This window comes from Cyprinus carpio, chromosome B15 (genome assembly GCF_018340385.1).
Source record: "Cyprinus carpio isolate SPL01 chromosome B15, ASM1834038v1, whole genome shotgun sequence".
Taxonomy (NCBI): Eukaryota; Metazoa; Chordata; class Actinopteri; order Cypriniformes; family Cyprinidae; genus Cyprinus; species Cyprinus carpio.
The window spans coordinates 12,452,584-12,465,321 of NC_056611.1; the positions used below are offsets into that span (position 1 = coordinate 12,452,584).

At 36.2% G+C, this 12,738-nt stretch overlaps 1 protein-coding gene across 1 annotated transcript in view; it reads left to right on the forward strand.

Moving 5' to 3' along the window:
• Window positions 1-12,738, forward strand: part of traf4a (tnf receptor-associated factor 4a) — a 39,101-nt gene continuing 26,363 nt past the window's right edge. Inside the window, exon 1 of the mRNA XM_042739259.1 lies at window positions 1-496. Coding sequence (XP_042595193.1) covers window positions 354-496 — 143 coding nt within the window. The 5' untranslated portion in view covers window positions 1-353. The remainder of the gene's footprint in view (window positions 497-12,738) is intronic.

Below are 12,738 nucleotides of genomic sequence, written 5' to 3' on the forward strand. Positions count from 1 at the left end.
TATATACCTAAACAGATGGGATCCGAGCTTTGTCTCCAGGCTGTCAGTGTTATTCTCGACCGGCGCTGTGAACGACTCTCATCGCGTTTCTCTTCATCTCCGTTCATCACCGAGCACCAGCGCTGCGCTGACAGCCTCGTGCCACAGACAGATCGCTGGGTTTAAGCTGTCACCCTGATGCTGGATCGAGCCGTGTTGCTCGAAAGAGAAAGCTGAGACGGAACAATACCGACGGAGCTTGTGTATCGTTGGCAAGTGAATATCAGCTTTCGTGAAGGACTCTGTCACCGCGCCTTTGCAAGCGGAGGACAACAAACGCCAGTTCCTATAGACGCTTACTGTACACACCAGCAATGCCGGGGTTTGACTACAAGTTCCTGGAGAAGCCCAAGAGACGCTTTCAGTGTCCTCTGTGTAGCAAAGCAATGAGAGAACCCGTCCAAGTTTCCACATGTGGACACCGATTCTGCGATACCTGTCTGCAGGAATTTCTCAGGTAAAGAAACACATTTGACAAACACAGACTGTGTGTTTTGCAGGAAGGAGGAACGAAGCGTGGCAACAACAACAACAACAACAACATAGGATACATACACATATCCAGCATTTAAAGCGGTGGTTTAAAACACTGAAGTGCGTTCAAATGATAAACCGTTTCGTCAACCATCGTTTCAACACAAGACAGTCAGTCATCTTCGCTATATTGATATTTTTACATCTGTCCATAGGCCTTGAGTACATCTGGCAGCCAATAGGATAGCAGGGATGCTTGTATGCAAATACATTGCAAATGAAGTTTAGCGTCAGGAGACAAGTACTGACAGAGAAGCTACATGTGTACGCGAAGGAAATGCAACATTCCCATTAGAAAAAGAAAGGAGAGGTGGGTAGACTGGTTAAATGAAATCATAATATCAAAAAATATACACATAGCAGTTATATTATAATATACTATAGTGCAGTTTTTGTTGTACCATCATAGTGGATTTTATACTGTCATTAAAATCAAGTACACTGACAAAAATAGTAACCTAAAATGGTAATATATATTAACTGGTTTTGTTAAAATCAAAAAATATTATTTAACATAATTGAATACATTCATTTATATCAAGAAAACTCATTTTATGAGTCAAATCAATAGATAGTAAGGTCACAAGTTACCAGTGTACTTGTGGAGAATGTAAATATTTTGCTTCAGTACATCCAGTTGTGGTCTACCTTCATAAATGCGGGAGAAAATATTTTCGGACCTGTGTGTGTGTGTGTGTGTATTCAGGCAGTCGAGCCTCTCAGCTCTGGCCCTGTCTGTCATTTTGACCCGAGGCACTACAAGGCTCTTTGAGGGGGGCGGCTTCCTGTGGGATTAGGAAGCGAATCCTTTATTGGAATCAGTGTGCTGAAAGACTGGCGGATCGTTTGCTCAGCATTAATGTGTGTTATTTGTAATTTGTTTGCTAGGTCATGTATTAAAGGCTTAGCAATGCATAGAACAGAGATGCTCAAATTGAATAACAAGTCATATAAACAAAAATCTTTAAGCATGCAGGCTAGCAAAAAAAAAAAAGAAGTGTTTATTGTAAACATTGTGAATTATGTATGAGTGTATTAGCTTTCATTTTCATCTAGCAGGAAATTCAGAACAAGTACATTTACAATGTCAAGCAAAACTGCTTTACAAATTGGTTTATAACCGAAAGAGTGAATCCTATCAGCTATGAAAAGTAATGAACGGCTATAAAACAGGAGTGCACTTCAGTGCTAGGTGTGTAATGTTATGTAAGTATCATCCGGTCATTTGGATAAGAAGTTACTTGGAGAATGACATGATGGCCCTGTAAACATGGAGCAATGGTTTGAAAACTGAATGATTGACAGCTGAGATGCACATTCCGGTCAGTGTGACATCGTAGTGTTAGAGCATTAGTCATGCATAAAAAAACAAATCAAGGAAATAACTTTTAGAAAAATAAACTACTACATACATTACCGTTCAAAACTTTGAAGTTGGTAAGTCAATTTTGCTCACCAAGGCTGCATTTATTTGAATAAAAATACAGTAAAAATTGTAATATAGCGAAATATTATTATAATTTAAAATAAACAGTTTCTATTTTAATGTATTTTAGAATGTAATTTATTCCTGTGAGGGCAGAGCTGAATTTTTAGCATTATTACTCCAGTCTTCATTGTCATGTGATTCTTCAGAAATCATTATAATATGACAATTTGCTGTTCAAGAAACATTTTTATTATTATTATCAGTGTTGAAAACAGTTGTGCTGCTTAATATTTTTGATGAAACCATGTTTCATTCTTTGAAATATAAATATTTGGCAACATTATAAATGCCTTTGCTGTCGCTTTTGATCAATTTAATGTGTCCTTGCTGGATATAAATATTAATTTCCAAAAAAAACTTTTGAACGGACGTATATACTGTATTTTCAGGTAAGTTAACTGGCATCCTCGCGTGAGTCAGATTTGGCCTGTGGGTTGCCGGTTGAATACTGTACACATTACACATAGCCAGGCATTAGTTCAAACAGATCACATTATGCCTTCTTAAATGCTGCACACTAATAGAATATCTCTATATTTAGAACATTGACAGATTTTTGTATCATGCCAACACTGATATCCGGACACAGCAAGGAACATGAGAGCGTGAACTGATTTTTTATTTTTTTGAACATGATCAATTCAACACCGAACAACAGCAACAAAGGCTCAATGTGAGTCACAGATAGGGCAACGATCTTATCTAGTTTTTCTACATATCCAAACAGGTTTTGTTTCTTTCCTGTCTGCATGTTGTGGAATATAAACAGAACTTGTGCTGATGCTCTGCTGAAAGATAAAAGGTCACAGGGATTGTGGATGCGATGTCTACTATAGGCTCTCAGAGAAACACTGAATTAACATGTACATTTTTGGAGGGAGGGAGGGAAAAGGAAGCACATGATGCATTTTGCCTAAGGCTCTGTGTATTTATGTTTGTTCTATTCTCAGTAAACCTCTTTCTTCTCACTCCTACATGGGAGAAAGATTCTAGAACGTTAAGCTTTGCTCAGTGTTGTATTCGCAAAATTGCTTGAGATAATACAAATAAAAGACGTGCCGTGGAAGACTAAATGAAAGCAGACAATGCTTATGAATCATCAGGTCATTAGTGTGTCACTGGGAAGAACGCCAATCTGCTTTTCTTTATAAGTAACTTCTTCTTTACCAACTTTTGTCACCAGCTAATGAGTGACTTTTTAACATTAGTTAAAGCTACGCCTATTTAGAGTTTACTGTGCCTATTTTACATAAACCAGGCTTCCCACACATTTGGCAAATTGCTTTTTTTAAACTTTTCCCTTTTTTGCTGTTATTCAAGTAAGTATTTTTAAGAAGGATTTTAAAGAGACTAGATGCACAAATTGCAATTTGTAGAATATTCATTTGCAAATTTCTGTCATTCAGATCGGTTTTGTGAACTGATTCAACAGATTCAATGAAAAGATTAAATTCAAAAGAACGGAATTCTATTCATGACACCACTGGTATTTTTATTAAATACTTGGGTATTTTTTTATAAAATAAGAATAAAACTTTTTCTAGTTATGCCAAAATCTAAAATATTTGATCAAAAAGAAAAAAAAAAAAAAAAAAAAAACATTATCCAGTAAAGCACATATTGCTGGAAACGCTACCCATCATTTGAATATTGTTGTGATCAATGGTGGGCCTTGGAGTCAAAAAAGGTTGAGAACCACTGATCTAAATGTTATATTAAGCATTAATTGTTAAATTTGTTTTAAGTTGATGTTCAGATCATGGTTTACATGTATTGTGACGATCAGAATCAGAAACTCACGTGCCAGCGTGTTAAGATAAGCATGTGCTTTGTTGACATTGCGTGATAAGTGTGCATTCTCTTCTTAGTTTTTGTGTACAGTACACATTCAGAGTTATTCCATCCGTTATTGCATTCAGCCTCTGATCAGTTCAGACCTGCCGTCTCATTGGGAAATATTGCTATATGTGTGAGGGTTTACATGGGTTATGCTCTTGCACAACTATGAATCACCATCTGCTGCGTTTTAACCATTATTAGAAAAGGGCCTCCAGCTACTTCAGGTTGAGTCTCACGCTATATGTGCACATATATAGTTTTGTTTTGTAAGTGTGTTTTTGATTTTAAACCCTGAATCATCTCAATCAAACTCCATTCACTTGGATTTGCCCCATGCATGCACACCGATGGACTTTGACTTTGCTCCCATGTTGGTTTATTTGTGTTGTAAATGGAGCATGTTTCCGCTGAAGGAGGAATGCGTAAGGCGGTTATCTCAGAAGGCCTAATCAGAGCCGGGAGGGTCATGAGGGGCCGACCCTCAGGCCTTATCACTCCAGCAATCAGCTCGTGTCACATGACCGTGACGCTAATGCAGAATAGATGAACCTTGAGCTGAGGGCATTTGGTTCACCGCCATCACACAAAAGAGGCACCCTTTATGTCATTAAGCAAAGGTTTAGACTAGTTAGACGAGTCGAGTCAAATAAACTCTTGGATGTTTTCATGTGGTGCTTTGTGAGATAGCGGTTACTGTTTTGTATTCAAGCTTTAGCTTTGTTTGGTTAGTGTCTGGACTTCTTGTGTAAATATTCTGCTAATAATGCACATTAGGTGTGTCCCAGTTTACATACTTGCTTCCATGCCATTTTGTAGTATAAATAGTACAAGTAGTGTTTTCCAGAATTTTTCCATGTGACATCAGTGGTTCATCCATAGTTTTACAAAGCTACGAGAATACTTTTTGTGCACAAAGAAAACAAAAATGACTTTATCCAACAATTCTTTTCCTCCAAGTACCGTCCTCCGCCATTATCAAGAGTACCACCAAAACATGCGGATGCATTCCTCGTTTTCTTTGCGCACAACAAGTATTCTCGTAGCTTTGTAAAATTACGGTTGAACCACTGACGTCACATGGACTATTTTACCGATGTGCTTACTACGTTTCTGGGGCTGGGAACATTTCAGTTACGTTCTTGTCTATGCAGGGTCAGAAAACTCTCGAATTTCATTAAAAATATCTTAATATCTTAATCTTAATCCTTAAGAGGAACAAATTTCTTACGGTTTTGGAACGACATGAGGGTGAGTAATTAATTAAAAAAAAAAAAAAAAATATATATATATATATATATATATATGTTTATATATATATATATATGTATATATATGTATATATGTATATATATTTAATTAATTACTCAACCTCATGCCTCAAAAAAAAAAAAAAAAAAAAAAAATATATATATATATATATATATATATATATATATATATATATATATATATATATATATATATATATATATATATATATATATATATATTATAGTTAAAATACTGAAAGAAAATAAACTTATTTTATTTCAGCTAGTTGCAAAAGCAACATTTCTCAATTTCATTTAATTCTATTTGATGTACTAAAATAATTACAACAAAAATAAATAGAGGTATAAAAACTGAAACTAATCAAACTGACAAAAGCGCAACAAAATTACTATAAACAAAAGATAAACATGATGTTGTTTTAGAATGTGGCCAGAACAATAGCTGCGTCTAAAATCACATACTGTCTAGTACATTCTACATTTGCTTTGAAACTCACAGTGACTGTTAAAAAGTACTTTTATCGCCTGTTTTATGAGTAATCTGAATTCAGACATACTTCTTGTCTCACAAAGTGTACTATATGAAAGTGAATTAGTCATATTTGGTCACAGCAAATGTATCAAGACAGCATGATTTTTCTACCTAACTTTTGGAAAAGCATATGATGCCTAAACATGGTGACTAAATAGGCAGCTCACTAGAGCCCGGTTTCCACCGCACAAGTGGCTTGAAACAAAGCGTTTGTCGAACTGAAAAGGACATTTTCCAATTCCTAATATTTGCTTCACATGTTGATCCACACTAATTACTAATTTTCAAAAAAATAACAAGAACTGCATATTCTGAGATTTAAATTTAGAAAGGCCACCATTCAGAAGCTGCTTTTATCCAAAGAAAGTACAAAAGGTGACTATCCTGGTCTAAGGAGCATAAAACCTTCATTTCTCTATTAAGCTTCAGTTTTCACAGCCTCTTTTCTCGAACAGAATGTCTTTTTTTTCTAGAAAGTCTGAATAGAGTCTTCTGTGTCTTGTATTGAAGTCAAGTCCTCCTGCGTTCTCTTGAGAGCTGATGGTCTGCAACACGTGCACTCTGAAGCCTTGCAACGGAAGGATGGGTTTAACCGGGGTAGAACGGGGTAACTGGTGACAGGCAAAGTGGGAAAAGAAAGATTTACTTCTTTCCAGCCAGGGCCATCTGTGTGAACAAAATCTTTTTTACACTAAAGCTCAAATGAATTGCCCTCTGTCCATTGAGAAACAGAAAGGAGCCCCTTTGGCCTGTCACAGATAGTGAGTAGTTCTCTGAGGAAAGGGAGATTTAGAGGAAGCATTGGTGCCCAGTGTTGAGAGGAAGCCAGGCTGGGTATGATAGCCGGGAGTCTGAGTCCCTCCTCAGGATTCATGCCATTGATGCAGATGAATAGTGACTGGGCATCCTCTCTCACTTCCTGTCCAGCCTCATCAAAGACCCCCACATCCTCTCACAGGTGCCACTGGCCTTAGAAGCCATCCATCCAAGCTCATCTGTTAGCTGGGTCAGTGACATACATACAAACAACGTTTACAAAATGTTTAAATTTAATGACTCAAAAATTATTGTGTGTTGTTACTATCAAGTAAAAAGGAGTAATATATTTTTGATATGTATACACAGCAATCATTATTTTGAAAAATGTATTCAAATGTTTTTCAAGGTAAAAAGTATTATTTTCCCCCTTTTTTTTGCATGTTGGTTGCACCACATGACTTGGCAGACAAAAGTTTTACAACATTAATAAGCAGTTTTGTTAACTTTTTCTTAGAATTATTAGTAATACATTATTTCAAATTAATTAATAAGGTTTTCTTACTAAGAATTTAATTAGTTTAATGAAGCTTTTTTCTACATTATGATATCAGGATCGTTGTATCATGCTGACTGTTTTTACTTGATGCCCTCAAAGAAATTAACTTTAATTCAGAAATAAAAGCTGTGCTCATAATTTTTTTTTAAGTTAGTTTTTTAAAATCATAAATATCATAAATTCTTACATTTTTGGGGGAGTCGCACCACATATGATATTTTCTGTTTTCCTTTTTTTTTTTTTCTGCATGTTGTGCCTCATGACTTTGATTTGGTTAATACAAGTTTTTCAAGTATTAATAAGCAGTTTTGTTATAATAGTTTTCAAGAAAGCATAAGATTGTGGCTAACTACTTAATAAAATATCTGTTTTTATTGAGAATATGATCATTTTAATATCAGGACAATTGTACAATCTTGATATTTTGACTGTTTTCTGCCCCTAAGAATACAAAAATGATATGTTTAGGTATGTTTAAATCATTATGTATAAATTGTAGTTTTAATGCATTTCTTAATAAATAGAACATTAAATAGCATCATGTCTTTTACCCAGCCCCAAAGAAGAGCTGAACTAGATCATATAGTTGTATGTTTGCCAGTACATTGTAGAGAGAAAGTTAGCAACAGCGTAATATTGATTTGTCTTCCTGAAATAAACTGTGTCAGGCGAGTTGCTGCTTCAGAAATCCCAATGAGTGCTGAGCTTTTAGACTGCAGTCCAACAAATGAAAACACCTCGGGTGCTTCTTTGTCCTAATCCATAAATATGTTTCTGCAACTTCAACTGAGAGAAAACAACAACAACTGGGAATGCTCATTAGCCCTGTCAAGTACATTCAAATCAATTCAGTAGATGAAGAAAACAAGCATTACATAAATGCCTTTGAAACGACTACACATTTGACATCATCCGACCTGTGGAGTTTAGTTTGTTGTTTTCTCAGCAGAAAGTCTGAAAAACTGAGATCAGATACTGGCTGAGTGAGTGGAGAGGGGGCGTTTAGGGAGGTTACACCTCAGTCCAGCTGTGAACGGGACGTTATGGACTTAAAGTTCTAAACAGCTGCAAGCTGGTGTAAAGTGAGGCTGTTATGGAGAAGCTTGCTTTCATTTAAATGTTTTGCATCAGCGCTTCTCTGGTTTGAAGTGTTCTGTGCTAATTATCATCGTAGAGGGTGTTACTAGGACCTAAAGGACTTGTTCAATGAGGGCAACACGAAAATTGGGCGAGCTCTTAACATTCCTGACTGGATTTTCTGCCCTATTCAGATGTCCATCGTCTGCAGTTGCATAGACAACATTCTTTTGTGAAAAACCGTGGTGCTTGACGGCCTTGGATGCTCGATGGGGTTCATGAACAAATGGTTTGTGGGGATCTTGGACTTGCCCGGGCATGCTTGTATTTAAAGAGAAATCATATAATGATAACTTTACTCCCCTTGGGTGCAGAGAACTGTTTGCAGGGAACTATTTCAGTTATGCAGTAAAGCACATTGTCAGCCAGGTTGCTTTAACCTAGCCCTGTCAGACATACATCAGCTGGCAGGAATCAAACAATAATTAATCTGCGATACTTGTTAAGTTAAACAGCACTATTGGTATTGCTCGTTCTTGGGAAATGAACAAACCCCTAACACTAGGTATCAAGACACAGTCCCAGACTATGTGCTTTGATACTTCAAATTGTGCAGCTTGATGAGGTGAGGCGAGCTGTTATGTTTCTGAGTGAGTAGACTTATGATTTTTGTCTGGCAGGAAATGTCATAGATTTACATTGAAGGAGAGGTCTGAGATCTCTAGAGTATCGTAGACACTCAGCAGTGGGTTCTTTTGACTTGCAACCACCCAGAACTCCCTAGAAACCACATAGAAATGCACTAAAGGCATGAAGAACTTATTAGCATCATAATTATTTTGTTATTAGGGTTTTTTTTTGAAAAAAACATCTTAATCATTTTAAGCCTAAACTGGTTTGCTGGTCTTGCCTGGTCTCCCAGAAGACAACTAGACCATGTTTTCTCTTTTTTTTGGTAATTTTTTACAATGAAAATGATTGGGGACCAGTGTTATTAACTACAACTATTAACAATCAGTTTCGGTAATATAAATATTAGATTTTAAAAAATAATGTGGAAATGTTGACTTTGCAAAAGTTAAACGGCTAAATTGACCAAAGCTAAAATATGCCTAATAATACGTTAAAGCTAAATAGAAATACATACTTTATACAGTATATACCTTATATACTTAATATATACCTTATTTATTATCTTATATATAAGGTAATTGTAAATATACTATTATAGTGTTTATCACTAAAAACAATACTAAAATAAGACTTTTTGACGCAGGATTGACCTTTGACTCTTATTGTGTTAAAACATTAAACAGTTTGTATTCTTGGGTGAGATGTCAGTTTAAACCAGCTAAGACCAGCTAAAACCAAAAAAGACCAGCAAACTGACTTAGGCTGATTTTTGCCATTTTTTTTTTTTCTGCAGGTCTCTCAATAATGGAAAAAAATATATCTAGCAGTCATTTATATTTTCTTGATTGTACAATCTGCAATTAGTTTTAGATTTACAAAGCTATTTTGAGAAAAAAATGCTAATTAGTGTATTAGTATTTGTTCATATAAATAATACTAAAATAACACTTTTGGCCATGTTTGACTTCATTGTGTGGACAAAAAGTTTAAATATTTTGGTGAGCTGTCCATTTTAACCAGCTAAGACCAGCTCAACCCAAATAAGACCAGCAAACTATATTAGGCTGGTTTAAACATTTTTTTTTTTTTGAGAGAGAGAGAGAAGGGCAAGTTTTAAGCAGTCATATTGTGTTGATTGTACTTTCTGCATTTTGTTTCAGGTTTACAAACCTATTTTTTGATAAATTGCTCGTTTTAGTGTAGATACTTAACACATGAATAGTTGAAATGCTTTTGTGAAACATCCCTGTAACAAGCAGCTGAAGGTCATTTGGAGCATCTAGATGCAATTAGTTTCTCTCTGCTGATCGCTGTGGTAATGTAAACCACTAAATCCCAATCCAATCCTATTCAGCACATGCAGCTTGTGTGTTTTTCATCTTGCCGTAACTCCGTCATGCCTTATCTCGTCTTCATCCAACACGGAACATGGTTTAATCAAAGCTCAATGCATTTGCATGGGCTCTGAAGGGGGCTGGGGGTCTCAGACAGCTGAGAGAGCACTGGTGTGAGAATGCTATCTGTTGTGTAGCTGACAGGCAGGCATTTGAAGAATCCGCTGGTGAGGGGAGCAGCTGGGGTGGCCAGATCTTGAGGAAGGAGGAAGGCACCTGTCTCAGTGAAAGGCTCTCTTATAGAGCACAACAGGTGTTGGCAGAGCGGTTAAGCTCTTCGATTAAAGCGTACACTCATTTGGCGTTATTGACTGTCGATTCCGGAGGCCGGCCGGATTGAAGGTCACAGCCGCTGGTTCCCTTTTGTGAAAGAGTCACTGTGGTGGTTTCCTTCCTGCTTTACCCTGCGCTGATCCGCTCTATATAGCAGCTGAAAGACGCTCTTTCAGATCCAGCATGGCACATTACCCTCATCCAGCCCGCCTGGCTTTCTCTCAAACGAGTCAGTGCAACACAAACTCACGCTCCCACGTCTGGACAGAGAAAGCCACTTCCTCATCTTCAAGGTCAGGCGCGTGGATCGTTCCTTCTGCTAGAGATGAGAGCGATGTTAAAGAGCTTCCTGTTTGAACTCATTTGCTGTGAATTGCTCCATCTCCTTAAGTCTCCTTTTTTGGCTTTTGAAAGGACCAACAATGGTAATTTTATACTCTCCATCTCCTTAAGTTTAGTTATCATTATTGTAATTAATCATTAAAAAAATGTACCTTTTTAAAAAAATATTTACCTTGACTCTCAGCTCTGTAAAATAATTGGTTTTAACTGGTTAATCATTAATGGTAATTTTATCATAATATTATAATTTAAACTATTATCTGTCTATCTGTCTGTTTGTCTATCTATCTACCTCTAGTCTATTTTTATTATTTTGTAATATTTATTTATATTTAATTATATTAAATTATGTATTGTATATTTTCATATTTTGATGTATCTTAATAGCTTAAGATAGACATTTTTAATGTCTTAATATTTTGAATATATTAAAATGGTTTGAAATTCTATTTTAAAACAGAGCTACTTTAAAATGAACATTACTTAAAGAGATTTTATATAAAAATATCAAAATTCCCTGGGTTAGATTTTCCCCCCTCTTTTTTTCATTTTTAGTAAAAACCTGTTTATCTATCCAGTAGAAATACAATTTAACAAAAGTCTGCTGGATGATGCAAGCTTAAAAATTAGTGCTGTCAAATGATTAATCGTGATTAATCGCATCCAAAATACAAGTTTTTGTTTACATAAAATATGTGTGTGTACTGTGTATATTTATTATTTATATATAAATACACACACATACAATATATATTTTAAAAATATTTACATTTATTTACGTGTATATATTTATATTAATAATTTATATTATATATAAATCTAGTTAATATAAAAACATAAAATATTTTTCTTAAATATATACATGCATGTGTGTGTATTTATATATACATAATAAATATACACAGCACACACACATATATTATGTAAACAAAAACTTTTATTTTGGATGCGATTAATAGCGATTAATCGTTTGACAGCACTATTAAAAATAAACCGATATCTGGGTGCAGGAAACACAGAGACACATTTGTTAATTTACACGTATTAATGACATTGTAAAAAAAAACTGGTTGAAAATCTGCAAACTCATCTCTTAAGTCCCATAGATATCATTGTATGTATAATACAGAAAACTAAGTTTTATTTTTTTTACTTATTTATTTTGGGATACATTGGTCCAGACACAAAAAAATAAGGGGTCACATCAGTGGCTCTTACACATCTTGGTACATGCAAAAAGAACACCCCATCATTCATCATTCAGTGCTGTGTCTCAGCAGCAGAGTCTATGAGACAGAGAGAGAGTGTGTGAGGAATGTGTTTGGCTCGGTGTGAGTGTTCAGTACCTGAGCTGTGGGCTGATGGCGAGCACAGGAGTTCTAGCATGTTCTTATCAGCTACATGAGTGGACATCTAGCTTCCTAACAGACCTGCCGCTCCCTCACACACACATACACACACACACACACCTCTCTCTCCAGTATAACGAGCCTCACCTTCACCCCGTTACCATGGCCACTGAAGTTGTGGGCCTAGCCAATGGCATGCAGCACTCACACACACACACACACACACACACACACACACACACACACACACACACACACACAGTATCAGTGATGAGGTGCTGATGAGCCGCCCGCTCTGACTGTCTCCCTCTAATCAATGAACCAAAAGAGGAGAAATCACATTATAATTACATAATCCTCCTACATAGGGAGTCACTGAGTTTAACGTTGGTTTTAAAAGTTTTTGAAGTCAGGAACAGGAGAAAGGCGGAGAGGTGTTGTTTTGGGACGCTGGAGGTGACTCATTGCCTATAAGGTGCGTAGTTTGTTTCCACCGGCACGCGGTGACTCAGACAGCTGATAACGAGGGTAAAATCTTTTAGTTTCTCAAAGAGTTTCACCTACAGTTACTTTTACTGTGCTGACTCAACTGCAATATAAAGTGTAATGTGGCACACCGCTGTACGTATCTGCAGCATTGAGAGCCAGCGG